A 14,544-nucleotide genomic window follows, 5' to 3' on the forward strand; every position below is an offset into this window, starting at 1 on the left:
ACTCCCTCTTGTACAATTAACCGCGGCATATCTAATGTCTAACGAAAACATGTTAAATGATAAAAAAAGTTTATATTTTTTTGTCAAACATGTATACCTTTTGACCCTGTAGACCTTTTGTTCTGTCTAACATATGGTGTGGGATTCAAATTTTTGAAAAGTCAGTTGGGTGTCTGTTTTTTTCATATCTAATATACAGTGGGGAAAAAAAAGACAATCAATGGACTATTCAAACATTTTAATTCCCCTCATGGTGACTATCTATTGACGGTCTAACTAGACACTGTCCATCTATCAACCGGATACCCCATATTATGGTGATGGCATAGTAAAACTGGCGTTTAGGATACATGTTCAGTTAGTTTGACCCAATATGGGCTAAGTATATTGAACCATTGCAGCGACAGTCCTCAAAATAACATGCCTATACTATATGTATGTGGACAAGTATGGATGGACAACCTTTCATCGACCGTGGGTGGCAGATTAGTGAGTTATTTAAGTTGGGTATTGTACAATGACTGCAGTTTATATCTAAAAATGTTATCAGGCATTTGTTTCAGAATTATATGATTATGATAGTGTAGGAGCTTCCGCAGTATAGCAAATATATATTGATTTACGCTTTTTAGCATTTATTAAGATATTTACTGTTAATCACAAAATGGGTTCATGTGTCCTTAAGAAAAATGTGCAGAGCTGGTCAGAATACTATATTTGCTGAATAATCTTGTTTTAAAGGCATGACTTGTACAAGACAAATGCAACATTAAATGTATGCAAGGCGGACAAAGCAACACCAGATATATCCAAGGCTAATTGAGAAGAATAAAGAAAGAAATCTGTTGAGTTTATGTCCGAAAGACTGATAAACGAAACAATAACCATTTTCAAGGCTGTTCTAGTTGCCACTTGGAACATTGTATGACAATCGATGTATTTCAAGACATACATGGTGTATTCGGATTGGCTAAATGTATTGGCAAACATGAACCCTTTGTCTTTATGCTATAAATAATAAAGCTATGATGGCCCCTAGCAGGTCATTTTATGATTTGATTAAGGTTACACTTGATCTTGTGTCCTTTTTTTCATTCACTGATCTCCAACCGGTTGCAAAAGAAACAGAATTCTGACTGATGACTGCAGAGAGTTTATAGACCAGACCTGAACAGGTTAACATACCCTATCAATTACATAGGCAAAATTAAAATAAATGAAAAACTTAAAGTGATAATGAACCTCGTGTGATGTCGGGGCATGTTAGCTGCTTGGCATAGAATAGTTATTAAACCCATAATGCACACAGTGTGGTGGACATGAACTCCAAGGCACTTTGTGTGGTCATTTCGAGTTGATCGCACATAGCAAATTTTTGCTGCTCGTGCGATCATTTTGACGCCGCCTATGGGGGAGTGTATTTTAGCATAGCACGGTTGCAAACGCTTGTGCAGCCCTGCTATGCTAAAAAAAAGTTTCAAGCAAAACAAGACCAGGGTCAGCGTTACTTACCCTGTGCGACAGATCCATCGATGAAGGTCACGGTCCTGACATCAGACATCCACCCTCCAAACGCCTGTACACGCCTGCATTGGACTTAAGCCTGGAAAATTGTGATTATCCTCCCCGGAACGCCTCCCGCCTGTCAGTCTTATTGCGATTGCCGCTGCGTTCAAATTTTTTGTTGGCAGTGTCATTGTCCGGCGACGATCGTCGCCAGTCAACGACGTGCATGCTCAATGATGCCACCGCGCATGCGCATTTATGGGCCTATTGCACCGCAGCAAAGAACCGCTGCGTGCAAAGGGGTCGGATAAACCCCCATGGTTGTGCAGAAGTATACCAATGTTTTATATAATACATTTGAGTATCCTTAGGGTACAGCTTTTGTCTTCCCCATTCACTTCTTTCAAAATTTCCTCTATTATGCCAAATTAAAACTGGGTTTATTCTGCTGTATTTGAACCTGAATAGTAAATGACATTTAAATGTGAAATATAGATATATATTAAAAAATAAAATATACAAATTTTCAATATTTTTTTTTATTTTTAATACATCATTTTTAATATAGAAGAACAATTTTGTAAATATTTTATACGTTTAAGTAATTTCACTTATAATGCAAAGTGCTGAATAGATCAGCAATAAATCCTACTTAAGTTAAATAATAACAAACATAACCACTTCCTAACATGGACAGCTTTAAACATCATCTAAACTTGTGTGAGTATTCAGGGGTGTAGACCTAGCACTCACTAGCATAATGCAGACTGTTCAGAGGTACCACTCTCTGTAGTGATGAAATAGAAATAAAATAGTCTGTGTTCAGTCTCTGCAAGTGTTCTCAATAATATGGTAACTAACAAGGTATACACAAAATTTTTTTAGTAGTGCTGCAAATCTTTATTGTAGCAGATAGGCACACTGCTCTAAATACAGTTTCATTTGTGCGCTGAATGCCCATGAGAGCTAAAGTACATGTAACGCCTCGTCATGAACTAGTTGTGGTAACGGAATATGGTTGTGGCACATCTATAGCAGCTGTTGATAAACCTTTATCGATATTAAAAGAAGTGCCAGATTTCAAATATAAATTTTTAAGGAATCAGATTGGCAAACCCTACCCAATACATAGTACCTTAACACATATACAACAAAAGAAAAAGGGGGTGTTGTAGGTGCACTGTCTCTAGCATTACTGATATCATACAGCTTAGCATATAATAAATAGTGGAGTTTAGTTATGAATTGATCAATGCATTAAGCTGCAGCCCCGCGGCAAGGGACTCCACTCTGGTGCAGTACCTAACACTATAGGGGTTCAAACCTAGGGCACGGGACCCCCCAAAAAACCACAGCCAAGCAACCCCAGGGCATCGCAGGAAATTATGTGTGGTGAGAAGGATTAAGGGATAGGTGAGAAAAAAAAAAAAGGGGTGTTATGGGGTGAATTAATATAAGTGAAAAAAGTGTGTAACATGTATAATAAACAAACAGTGAAAGTGCCAAATTAAATGTAATGCTGCGATGACCTGTTGTCGCCCAACCACAGCAGTCCAGGAGGCCCCGTACCCCAGGAGCCACCCCAATGCTGACCTATTGTTCAGAATAATTGGACTTACCTAGAATTGTAGGCAAGTCCAATTATTCTGAACAATAGGTCAGCAATGGGGTGGCTCCTGGGGTACGGGGCCTCCTGGACTGCTGTGGTTGGGCGACAACAGGTCATCGCAGCATTACATTTAATTTGGCACTTTCACTGTTTGTTTATTATACATGTTACACACTTTTTTCACTTATATTAATTCATCCCATAACACCCCTTTTTTTTTCTCACCTATCCCTTAATCCTTCTCACCACACATAATTTCCTGCGATGCCCTGGGGTTGCTTGGCTGTGGTTTTTTGGGGGGTCCCGTGCCCTAGGTTTGAACCCCTATAGTGTTAGGTACTGCAGCAGAGTGGAGTCCCTTGCCGCGGGGCTGCAGCTTAATGCATTGATCAATTCATAACTAAACTCCGCTATTTATTATATGCTAAGCTGTATGATATCAGTAATGCTAGAGACAGTGCACCTACAACACCCCCTTTTTCTTCTGTAGAACAGAAGTCTCAGTAGGTAGCACCTCACATTACTGGCAGCTATAGGTGTGCAGTCTAAGGCCCCTCCCTAGCACATATACCACAAACAGGTATAGTCTACAATTGCATCACCTGTATCACATGCAAATCAACTACTACCACGACCAAAGTTACATACCTTCAAACAACAATACGACCAATAAGATATACAACTTAAAAAGGAACACATAATAATGTGAAAGCCAAGATGTCATATCGCTGAATGCCCATGAGAGCAAAAGTACATGGGACGCCTCGTCAGGAAGCTGAATATCCGTACTGCTGAACACATCAGCAATATTAAACACAGGATTAGACATGCATAGCCTATCCCACCACTTCACAGTAGTACATAGTAGTGATCCCAGAGGACAGAGATTAAGAGTGATTAAGCACTTAAAATTAAATTGTAGGTGGGCAATTATGATAAATCAATAAAGAGTAACGTATGTATATATAAACTGAAAACCAATGAACCTATTGTCCTCAGCAAAGATAATAAAGGTAGCGTTCTATAATGGGATAAGAAACCCACAACTGATGAAGTCACATATTGAGAATATAATAAAATTAGATCACATATAATACGCACCTAATACATAGGAAGACACCATACGAAACTATTATTGTATTGAAATTTTCTGTCTCTGCCTTTACAAGGTTCAGTGATCATAACCAAGATACATCTGGTATTCAGTAATGTATATGATCATTTAAAAGCATCGACCCACTCATGGTCTTTAAACTTCCTTAAATCAAGTACCAGAAATAATTTCAGGTTATAAACATAATATGCACTTAACATATACTAGAACCTACACAAGATGAAAATTTTCAGCATATGTTACTAATTTACAAGACCATGGCCCTTAATCTGCATGGATCACAAAATCAAAAACGTTCTCTAATGCACAAAACCAGGTGCACTGCAAGTGTTGTTGATATAACCTGTGCAGAGAGAGTTATATTTGGGTGTGGTGTGTGGTGTTCTAACTGAAACCTAAATTGCTGTGTAAAAATAAAGCAGCCAGTATTTACCCTGCACAGAAACAATATAAGCCACCCAAATCTAACTCTCTCTGTACATGTTACATCTACCACACCTTTAGTGCTCATGGTTTTGGCAGTTACAGAAAAATTTTGCTTTTGCGATCCAAGCTGATTCTGTGCCTATGTCCAGACGATTAATTTCAAGAACAGGCAATGTCAACTAACCATGGGAACCAGGTCTTCCACTCATAATGTGACATCAGAACATCATGGTATTAAAGTGCTAGCTGCTATAGGAATTCCAATCATATCCCTGAAGTCAATACGCCAATACACGTGGCTGCCTGATTCATCTCTAGACATAATTGGGTTCTTTAAAAAAAAAAGAGCCCTGAAGTCTTGGCACCCTGCGTGATCACCCAGTGTGTGCAATGAACGGATACACAGTAATGCTCAACGCAGAGGGACAGTCACCAGTACACAAAAGCGGACAAAATGCACCCACCAGCTCTCCCCACAAACAGTAGAGAAAGTGGAATATTCTTCAAATGCAGCAACTGTTATGATTAGCAACTTTTGCAGAGAGCACACTTTTATGTTGGTCTCTGCATCCACACAGCCTTAATTACAATATACTACATTAGAGACAATATTCTTCCATTTTGCATGTGTATTAATTTTTAAGCTTGGCATGTGCATCACTGTTTAGTGTCATACTGTAATTTAGTGAAGTATTATAATTAAAATAGTTAACATTAACACCTTAACATTATCTTTAAATTAACATCATGTTTTGTGTTAAAACTAAAAGTTTACATTCTGCTTGCAACTGTGCGTGTGCCTGGTATACAGACACCTCAACCACCCCAAAAAAATAATAATAATATGCTACTGTGATATCAGTTAGGTGCTATCACACTGGTTGTATAGTAAAAGTACAGTTAGCATTAGTAGTAGGTGTACATAAAACCCATGTAACCCAAGTAGGATTATTTAAGTTTACAGGTTGACTGCTAGTCATAAATGTTCATAATAGTGGGAACACTTGCAGATACTGAGCCCATACTATCTGTTCTTTATTTGTATTTAAACTCTAGTTTTGTTTTGTTTTATCTTTAACTCCAAAATTATTTCTTAATTTTTGTACACTCTGGACAGAAATATCTTCTTCTAGTTGTAATACATTTATCATGTGACTGAAGCCCAACACAATCCAAATGGAACCACATTCTACAGCTTGTGCATTCAATCATCATTTTTTTTTCATTGTGCATTTTGCATACACAGAAAGTTGTCATTTTTATCTTTTTTGTAGTCATTTTAATTGACTTATTTACATGTGGAAACATTGAAATTTCTTGTCGTTCAATGCACTTTATTAAATGATTTCTCATCTCCCATTGGTCAAATTGAATAGTATTTAAACTAATGTCATTTGCCAGAGACACTGCATTGGCAATGGAAAATAAACCACAGTCGTTACAGCCACGTTGTTTCTGACAACATTTGAAATTCACATCCAGTGTTGAGTTTTCACCAGAAAACAATGGAGCGTACATTTTTGTCATTTGCATTTTAAGTGTGTTTGCAATTTGAATTGGTTTCATGGAGTCATAAACATTTACTACTGATTCTGAACAATGTGACACAACCCAGTGATCACCCAAATGGTGGATTTGTATGACATTATCAACTTTAGCACTAGCAGTAGCATTGTGTGCCACTAGCAGGGTGTCACAGAGACCACCCACCGAAGGAAACTTTTGAGAAAGAAGATGCTGACAAGCATTGATTATATTGTCATCTAACCACTCACCATTGGCTATTATGTCTCTATCATTATATGTTAACCTGATGCCATTAATTGTAACCCATGTGTCGTCTTTATTCTGAATATTCTCTTCACATGCATCTTTCATTTCATAATTTTCTGCATTGCAATCTACGGATTGCCAAACATCTTGTCTTAAAAGCTCAGCCTTTTCCCCAACTCTATGTGATGCAGGTTGTTTTGGTTTTCCATAAACTCTTTTAGGAAGTGGCTCATATTTCTCAGTCAGTTGTATTTTTTTTTTGGGTGTTTCAATTAATGGTAGGCCACTTTCTTTTGGAACCTTTAATTTTGAAGCCTCGACTAAATTCTGCACAGAACTGATCAATGTCTCAATGTGGGAGTTGTCATGAATTAGATACACTAAATCTGTCAATTGTTTCACAGTTTGTGCGTACGATCTAATCAATGTTGTTCGCTTTGTTCTTCTACGTGGTGGTAACTCTTCAAAGTTGTGCATTTGTGCGATATCTATAAAAGGTTTTGTCAATTTTTCATGGGAATTTTCGTCATGCTCAGTTTTTATCTCCAGAATATCAGTGTCCAGAATGAAAAGAGGATTATTCCTGTAGGAACTATTCAATGTATCCCACCCCCAGCCATCTACATACTTAAAAATACAGCACATATGTTTACAAGGAAGAAAGTAATTTTTCCAGTACAGGCATGTGCACATTGGAGGCACACCTGTTAAAACTACATCATAGGACAGTCCTTTTGTAGTCTCACTGCTAACTTTAAAGGCACCACTCTCAGAATTAATGCAGATAATGTCCGATTCATCCAGGTTGCTTGTCATTTTTTTCATGACTTTTTTAATAAAATCCCTTGGACGGTTCCATAAAAATTTTGGTACATCTTCACTGTACTTTCGATAATATTGAGAACATTTCAAATTTGACTCCACATACCTATAAAAAAAATGTAAAATTAATATATTTACATATAGTATGTTATAAATGTATGCTTATCTGAGGTTTTATTAATTAAAAATTGGCCTGTTTGAGATTCTGTCTGGTCTTAAGAATCACCAATCTCCTATTTTTACTTTTTTTGCAAAAATAGTGTGTCTCAACCTTAAGCTCCTTAAAAATATGAGTAATGTGTTTCAGTTATGTAGCACATGTACCTTATTATCTGGTGCAGGCACTATATACTAAAATGTAGAGGGGTACCTGCGTGTTATACTTTCTAAGTCTGAGGTGCAAAAGAGTGGGTGATTATGGACTGGTATGCATACATATGGGTCATTAAAATTGCACAATATATTATGTATTTTACTTAGTATTATAAACACTCCGAAATCAAAGCTCACAATGTACACTTAAAGATACCCAATTTTGTTTCAATAGATATGTTTACAGGGTATAGTTGTGCAGGGAGGGTGGAGCCGTGGACTGTCAGCTGATTAAAGGTATAATGGCAGGTGCTGGTTGTTTAGAAAATTTTCACAATACAATACATTTCAAGGTGAAATATTGTGTTGCATGTTAAGCCCTTATTTTTCATAACTTTAAACACCAACCACATGTGTAATTGTTTTATAATACAATTGAATGTAAATAAAACAAAAAATTTAATGTTAAAAGTGCATATATTGCTTCAATCTTTTCTAAATAGATACCACCACCACCACTACCGTGATCACAAATGTACAAGTGAAAACCACATCAACACACAATAAATATGTAAATCACCATTTTATATTGTATTCCTCCTTGGCCATAAATAAATCAGTTCTCCCTTGCATCTCACAATATCCTTAGGATATCCATATATATGAAGACAAATTTATAATTAAATCAAATATACATTATCGGATTGTTTGCAACAAAAAATGTATCATGATATAAATCAATATACCTCACCTTCTACAAAACAAGATACCGTATATACTCGATTATAAGCCGACTTTTTCGGCACGTTTTTTTGCGCTGAAAAAGCCACCTCGGCTTATAATCGAGTCAGCGTTAGGAGGGACACGGAGAGCGCAGCGCGCTGCTCTCCTGTGTCCCTCCTGCATCTCAAGCAGCAGCGGCGTCTGAGTGTTAAAGGAAGTTCACGAACCGGCACTTCCTTTAACACACGATGCTGCCGCCCGAGATGCAGGAGGGACACAGGAGAGCCGCGCGCTGCGCTCTCCGTGTCCCTCATTCAGAAGACAGCGCGGGAGCGACGGAGGGTAAGTATCTGGCACTGTGGGGCACATCAGGCACTGTGGGGCACATCTGGCACTGTTGGGCATATCAGGCACTGTGGGGCATATCTGGCACATCTGGCACTGTGGTGCATATCTGGCAGTGTGGGGCATATCTGGCAGTGTGGGGCATATCTGGCACTGTGGGGGCATATCTGGCAGTATGAGGGCATATCTGGCACTGAGGGCTGTGTACGGCTAGAGCTGCATTTCCCACCCTAGGCTTATACTCGAGTGATAAGTTTTCCCAGGTTTTTGGGGTAAAATTAGGTGCCTCGGCTTATATTCGGGTCGACTTATACTCGAGTATATACGGTAAATGTATATTATTGTAAATAAAACTAAAAGGTTATCACCAGTACTGTAAAAGCATTTTCATTGTAAAACAGTAGTTTACATTTTCTACAGAATATTGTAAGCAAAAGTGGCAGCATAAAGCTAGCTATTGTAAAAGATACTTACTTTCTGTATGTGCTAGGGAAAAAATTCCGATGAAGCACTGTAATCATTTCTGAAAGGGTGCAGTTCTTATAGCCATCTAAATAATTATATTTCAAAACCTCATGCTGACGTTCAAGGCCATTGTTTGTATTTATGCCAAAATTTAAAAGCCCAGTCCGGTAAACATGTGCCCATTTCTGTATTAAAAAAACAAAACAAAAACATTGTATTAATTAGTCCACTGTAAAATTAACTGTTGAATTGTATTAAAATTACAAAAATACTTTGTAAAAAAAAAAAAAAAAAACACAACATAATAGACATAACACATCTTTTAAAAAAATAAACAATTTGAAAATGATATCCACAATTTCTTATCAAATCATTAAAAGTAACAATACAATCATCCTCGATATATCATTTTACGTTTACACGCCAGAAACAAATCAGCATAGAAAAAAAAAAAAACTTAATCAGTGACACAGGGAGCCTAGGGTCTGTAGGAGCTGCAGTATCAAAGAAAGTATGAAGTCAATCACTACAGGGGGATGTCCCAACAACAATCTAGTCTTATTCCTTTCTGTATTATTAATGGAATGTCTAATCCTTATTTAGAATTCTGCTCGCAGAGTAGCAATATAACTTTTACAAGAACTTAAAAATTATATACAAGTATATATTTAGATACAATTATTTAATTTTGTAAAAGTTTTCTCCATCCAGTTACCTTAGAAATATATTATGACAGGGCTGGCCAAACCGGTCCTCGAGATCTACCAACAGTGCATGTTTTCCAGGCCTCCTGGAGATCTGTAGAATTGTCAGGTAGGATGAATGCAGCACATCTTAATTAGTAATGACTACACCTGTGCACCAGCTAGGAGGTCTGAAAAATGTGACCTGTTGGTAGATTGAGGACTGGGTTAACCAGCCCTGTCTTATGAGATCTCCTTTACAAAAAAAAAAAAAAAAAAAAGGAGTGAGCAAATGGCTATTATTTATGATCAATATCTTTAAATTATTATTGTGAGCTAATGCACTAATATCCAAAAGATAATTTTTGCCATCCCTTGTTGACCTTTTTTGCTATGAATGATCACGAAAATCACCCAATACACAGTTTAAAGCAGGTAATTTTCTAAATACTCTATACCATAATTCACCATCATTTTAAAATCTTGTTCTGTTATTTCAATACCAGTTAACCAATCCTTAAATATCTCTTTATCACTGCATAAGTAAAAAATTGGATCTTCGTTAATTTGATACCTTCATTAGGTCAGCATTTTTTTTTATATTCTAAAAATATTAAATCTTTTAAAAGTCATTCATTAAATTTGTCAATTTAAAAGGGCTATGATTTTAAATTTCTTGAATAAAAACAGTAGCTTTTATACTTTAACTATTGGCTCACCTCAGCAAATCTCTGATCAGTTCCCTACCCCTCTACACTTAAGGACATTACTCACGGGCCGATGTGGAAGAGAGGTGTGCTGAGCGAACCGCTCAGCACAGCACGATGTGTGCTGAGTGTGCGGGGGGGGGGGGGGGGGGGGGGGGAGCGCTCATTTCAATCAACGGGTGAAATGAGCGACCTGCTAGATTGTCCTGCACGGCAGGCCAATCTAGCACCAGCGATAGCGATGCTCGGGGCTGTGCATCGCTATCGCTGTGTGGGCTACACAAGTAGAGATCCTGCTTAAAATCTAAGCAATCTAGTCAGACTGCTTAGATTTTAAAAACGGGAAAAAGGGGAATGGGAAACTACTGCACTAGGATAAAGGTTTATATTAAATACCCCTCCATACATGTACTGCCTTATGTCTGGTCAGATTTAGGGGGTGCTGCCACACACTATATTGTTGCCAATATAGAGAACTGGTTTCAAAAGGAAAGAGAAGGATTGGACTTGAGGTGGCGCACTTGTATTAAGTAAACATATTTAAAATATAACTTTTATTTCCATTATCATAAATGACCCGGGGACTGTGAAATTATTAAAATCAAAAAAGACAAAAGTGAGACATAGTGCAAAATATAAAGTTAAAAACATACACTCTTCAGATCCGCTGTGCTGTGCAATGTTTCATATATGTTATCAATATATACTAGGTTCTATGACCTTACTAATAATTAGTTAGTGTTGTCAGAATGTGATCACAATATCAGGTTAGGTGCAGGCTTGCTTCAAGGTAGACAGTAATGTGATGTTATTAATCTAATGGTATTGAATAAATTCCATATCTTTATTCGACTTGAGTCATCTGTGTCAACCCCCTACACCACACTTTAACCTATATGTGGGGCATGCACCTTTGGGGAATGTATCCTGTGTAACAGTATGTATAACCACGTGTATCCTAGAATAAATCCTTCATACGGTGATTCATGTGGAACAGAAATAAGCGCTCTCAGTCTCAGCTGTCAGCGCACTTGTGGTATGCCTCTGTCAGCAACAGTTATATTGGTATATCAACATATGACTGATGATTATCCACAGTCAGTACCTATGACTATTCCTTAGCACAGGATATATTTATAGTCATAGGGTGTATAATTTGGTAATAATCCGAATACCACTCTTTATTAGTGACATTAAACAGTGCTCTCAGTCTCTGCTGTCAGCACTTAGTAAGGGTATTCACCATGTATATATTTATAGGCAAAGCTTCCACTTGCCAGATTTTATAAGCTGTCCCACAAGTTTATATATGTTAACCACAGTGTGAGATTCACACTGATACACCAAAAACTCCCTTAATTAAGAAATGTGGTATCTCTAGTGCTCTCAGTCCATGCTGTCAGCACTTGCAATTATTGAGGAAGTATATAGTGAAGGTAGCTCTTATACTTTTAAGGTGATTTAGTTATACTGGACGAACCAGTCTTTAATCATGTGGTTATATATTAGAACTGTTACACCTTCAAGTTCCTTCACACCATATTGTTACCATTAGTATTCTATATAACAGTGGTAACTGCTTATTGCCTATATAGGCAATATTAGATGTGAGATTTAATGATTTAGCATGCCAGTGGATGTAGGTATTTGACACTGTAATATCTTATCTTCAATAATAATGTAAACACTCACAGATCTCTAATTGAATGTTCGGTACCCTCAGTCTTTATAATTAATATAAAAGAGTTTAATCTGTGTGAACTGCAAAGATGTGTACACTTTATCATATACTGTCTCTTAATAATAATTTCTTTGTGTCAGTTAATAATTGACAATGGTCACAGAGACCTCCAACTATATTATTAAAGTAGCAGCTTCAGTACATTCAATTGGTGATAATGAATACTCGTTCTCTCACCCTTATGTTTTCCAATTACCTGCTAATTCTCAACACTATGTGTAAAGTCCCATATAATTGTTACTGGTTACACTTGCTAAATACTATTAGACGTTATTGTATTGAGGTGGCTACCTGGAGATTGTAAAACTAAACAGGATTAGCTATTGCAATCACAATTGGGAGTTAGGTAAAGTCCCTTTATATGCTAGTGCTGAACGCTGATAAGCTGATACAATGTTGCTAAACTCTGTTACTGTCTGAGCTAAGCTGTTGGAATGAATGGAGCCTGTACTGCACCTAGAAGTATGTCACTATCTCATAGAGAAATCACTGCGTAGATACACATTTTCTGACTAACACATAAAACTCTAACATGCACAATGGATTAAACACATGGCTGAGAGTGTGAATCGCCGACGCGCGTTTCCGTTTTAGTTTCGTCAGGGCTTAGATTTTAAGCAGCGATAGTTCCGTGAGTACCCCCCTTTACTGGTCCTTTCTGTTCTCCTCTGGTGATCAGTCCCATGTCAGTTACGCCACTGTGAGCCATTGCTCTTAATGCATATGACACATACAGGACAGATTGATCTAAAGCATTGGTTCACAAATGTGGGACTCGAGGCACCATAAACAATCCAGATTTTAAAGAGAATTATACTAAAGCACAAGTGACTTAATTACTAACTCAGTTTGATTATACCATCTGTGCTCAAGCATGTATATACTTAAAACCAGATGGTAAATTTACTAAGATGGGAGTTCCATTTAACATGGTATGTTGCCCATAGCAACAAATCAGATTCTACTTCTCATTTATCTAGCACCTTCTATAAGATAATATCTGGAATCTGATTGGTTGCTATGGGCAACATCCCATCTTAAATTGAATTCCCATCTTAGTAAATGTACCCCCTGGTCTGTTACTGTGCCTTCGGGACAGAGTCTGCAAAACTCTGTTCTAGGAGTATTTTATGGATTGTAGAAAAGATAAAATGCATACTAATTAGAAAACTGTTTATGTATTTAAATTATCTATAGACCAATGTATGAAATAAATGTATGCCGCAGACCATAAGTCACCTGTATTTCTGGCATCCATTTTTTGGAGAACCATTGCTTTAAAGCGTCGTTTTTGTTCCAAATTGCACTCTCTTCTAAAGTCCTAATAGCACTGATATGTTCTTCCATGTTCGTGGCACGTGCAATATTTCGAAGCATTTTCAAGACCATGTTACGAGAACTGCGTGCACCATGATCCTTTTTGTTCAGCCACTCCACCCAAGCTTTCTCACGGTGGAAATCACACAATAAGATTTTTGTATCTAAAATAATTAAATTTATTAAAGTCAAAACAAATTCTATGCCACAAGCATACTAATACTGCTTTTTAATAAATATTTTTTTTATGTAAAAATGGATTAACAAGTTATATTTTACATTTTGGTATTTTTATTGGGATATTTAACAGATACTAAATTTTTTGAGAATTTCAACATTAAAGATTTTAAATTCCCCACAAATCTATCACTATAAGTTTAATTTTATTCTTCTGGGTCCACAGTTGATACACAGGATAGACGGGATCAGTATGAAATCATGCAGGACGGGATCCCGGCGGTCGAAATACAGACACCAGAATCCCTACCAGCACAATCCCGACAGGGGTGGCGAGGGGAACGCATTTCCTTGCCGGATCGCTATGCTGACCACGCTGCGTGCACGGTAGATCTACTATATAAAGTGTCCCTGTGTGCTGCTTTATACAGGGAAGAGCATCAGGCAGTTCAAAGAAAGAATTGCCCTACACCGATCCAGTATACGTGTGGCAATTTTGGGCCACGGAGCGGACCAACCAGTGTCTAGACATTTCATTGAATTCCAACACAGTCTAGCATCAATCAGATACAAAATCATCGATGGTATTCTAGAAAAACCAAGAGGTGGCAATCGTGTATGTTTATTATTACAAAAAGAAGCCAAATGGATTCATACACTACAAACTGTGAAACCATCTGGCCTCAATGATATCCTATCATTTACAAGCTTCGTATAAGTCTTTTTAGCATCTATATCCCTCCATAGTTACTATTGTGTGATTCCCTTCACACAGTATTGAACATGTATTGCTATACCCTGCACACGCTCTCTATAGATTCGTA

General features: G+C 37.3%; 1 protein-coding gene across 1 annotated transcript; it reads right to left on the minus strand.

Moving 5' to 3' along the window:
- Positions 1-3,579: 3,579 nt before the first annotated feature.
- On the minus strand, positions 3,580-13,703 carry LOC134970050 (uncharacterized). The gene is made up of 3 exons (XM_063946154.1): positions 13,466-13,703; positions 9,105-9,280; positions 3,580-7,356 (listed from the first exon to the last, which is right to left on the minus strand). Exons 1-3 carry the CDS (start codon positions 13,613-13,615, stop codon positions 5,742-5,744), a joined length of 1,941 nt encoding a protein of 646 aa, XP_063802224.1. The 5' UTR covers positions 13,616-13,703; the 3' UTR covers positions 3,580-5,741.
- Between the last annotated feature and the right edge of the window lie 841 nt (positions 13,704-14,544).

Source organism: Pseudophryne corroboree, chromosome 11 (genome assembly GCF_028390025.1).
Source record: "Pseudophryne corroboree isolate aPseCor3 chromosome 11, aPseCor3.hap2, whole genome shotgun sequence".
Lineage (NCBI taxonomy): Eukaryota > Metazoa > Chordata > Amphibia > Anura > Myobatrachidae > Pseudophryne > Pseudophryne corroboree.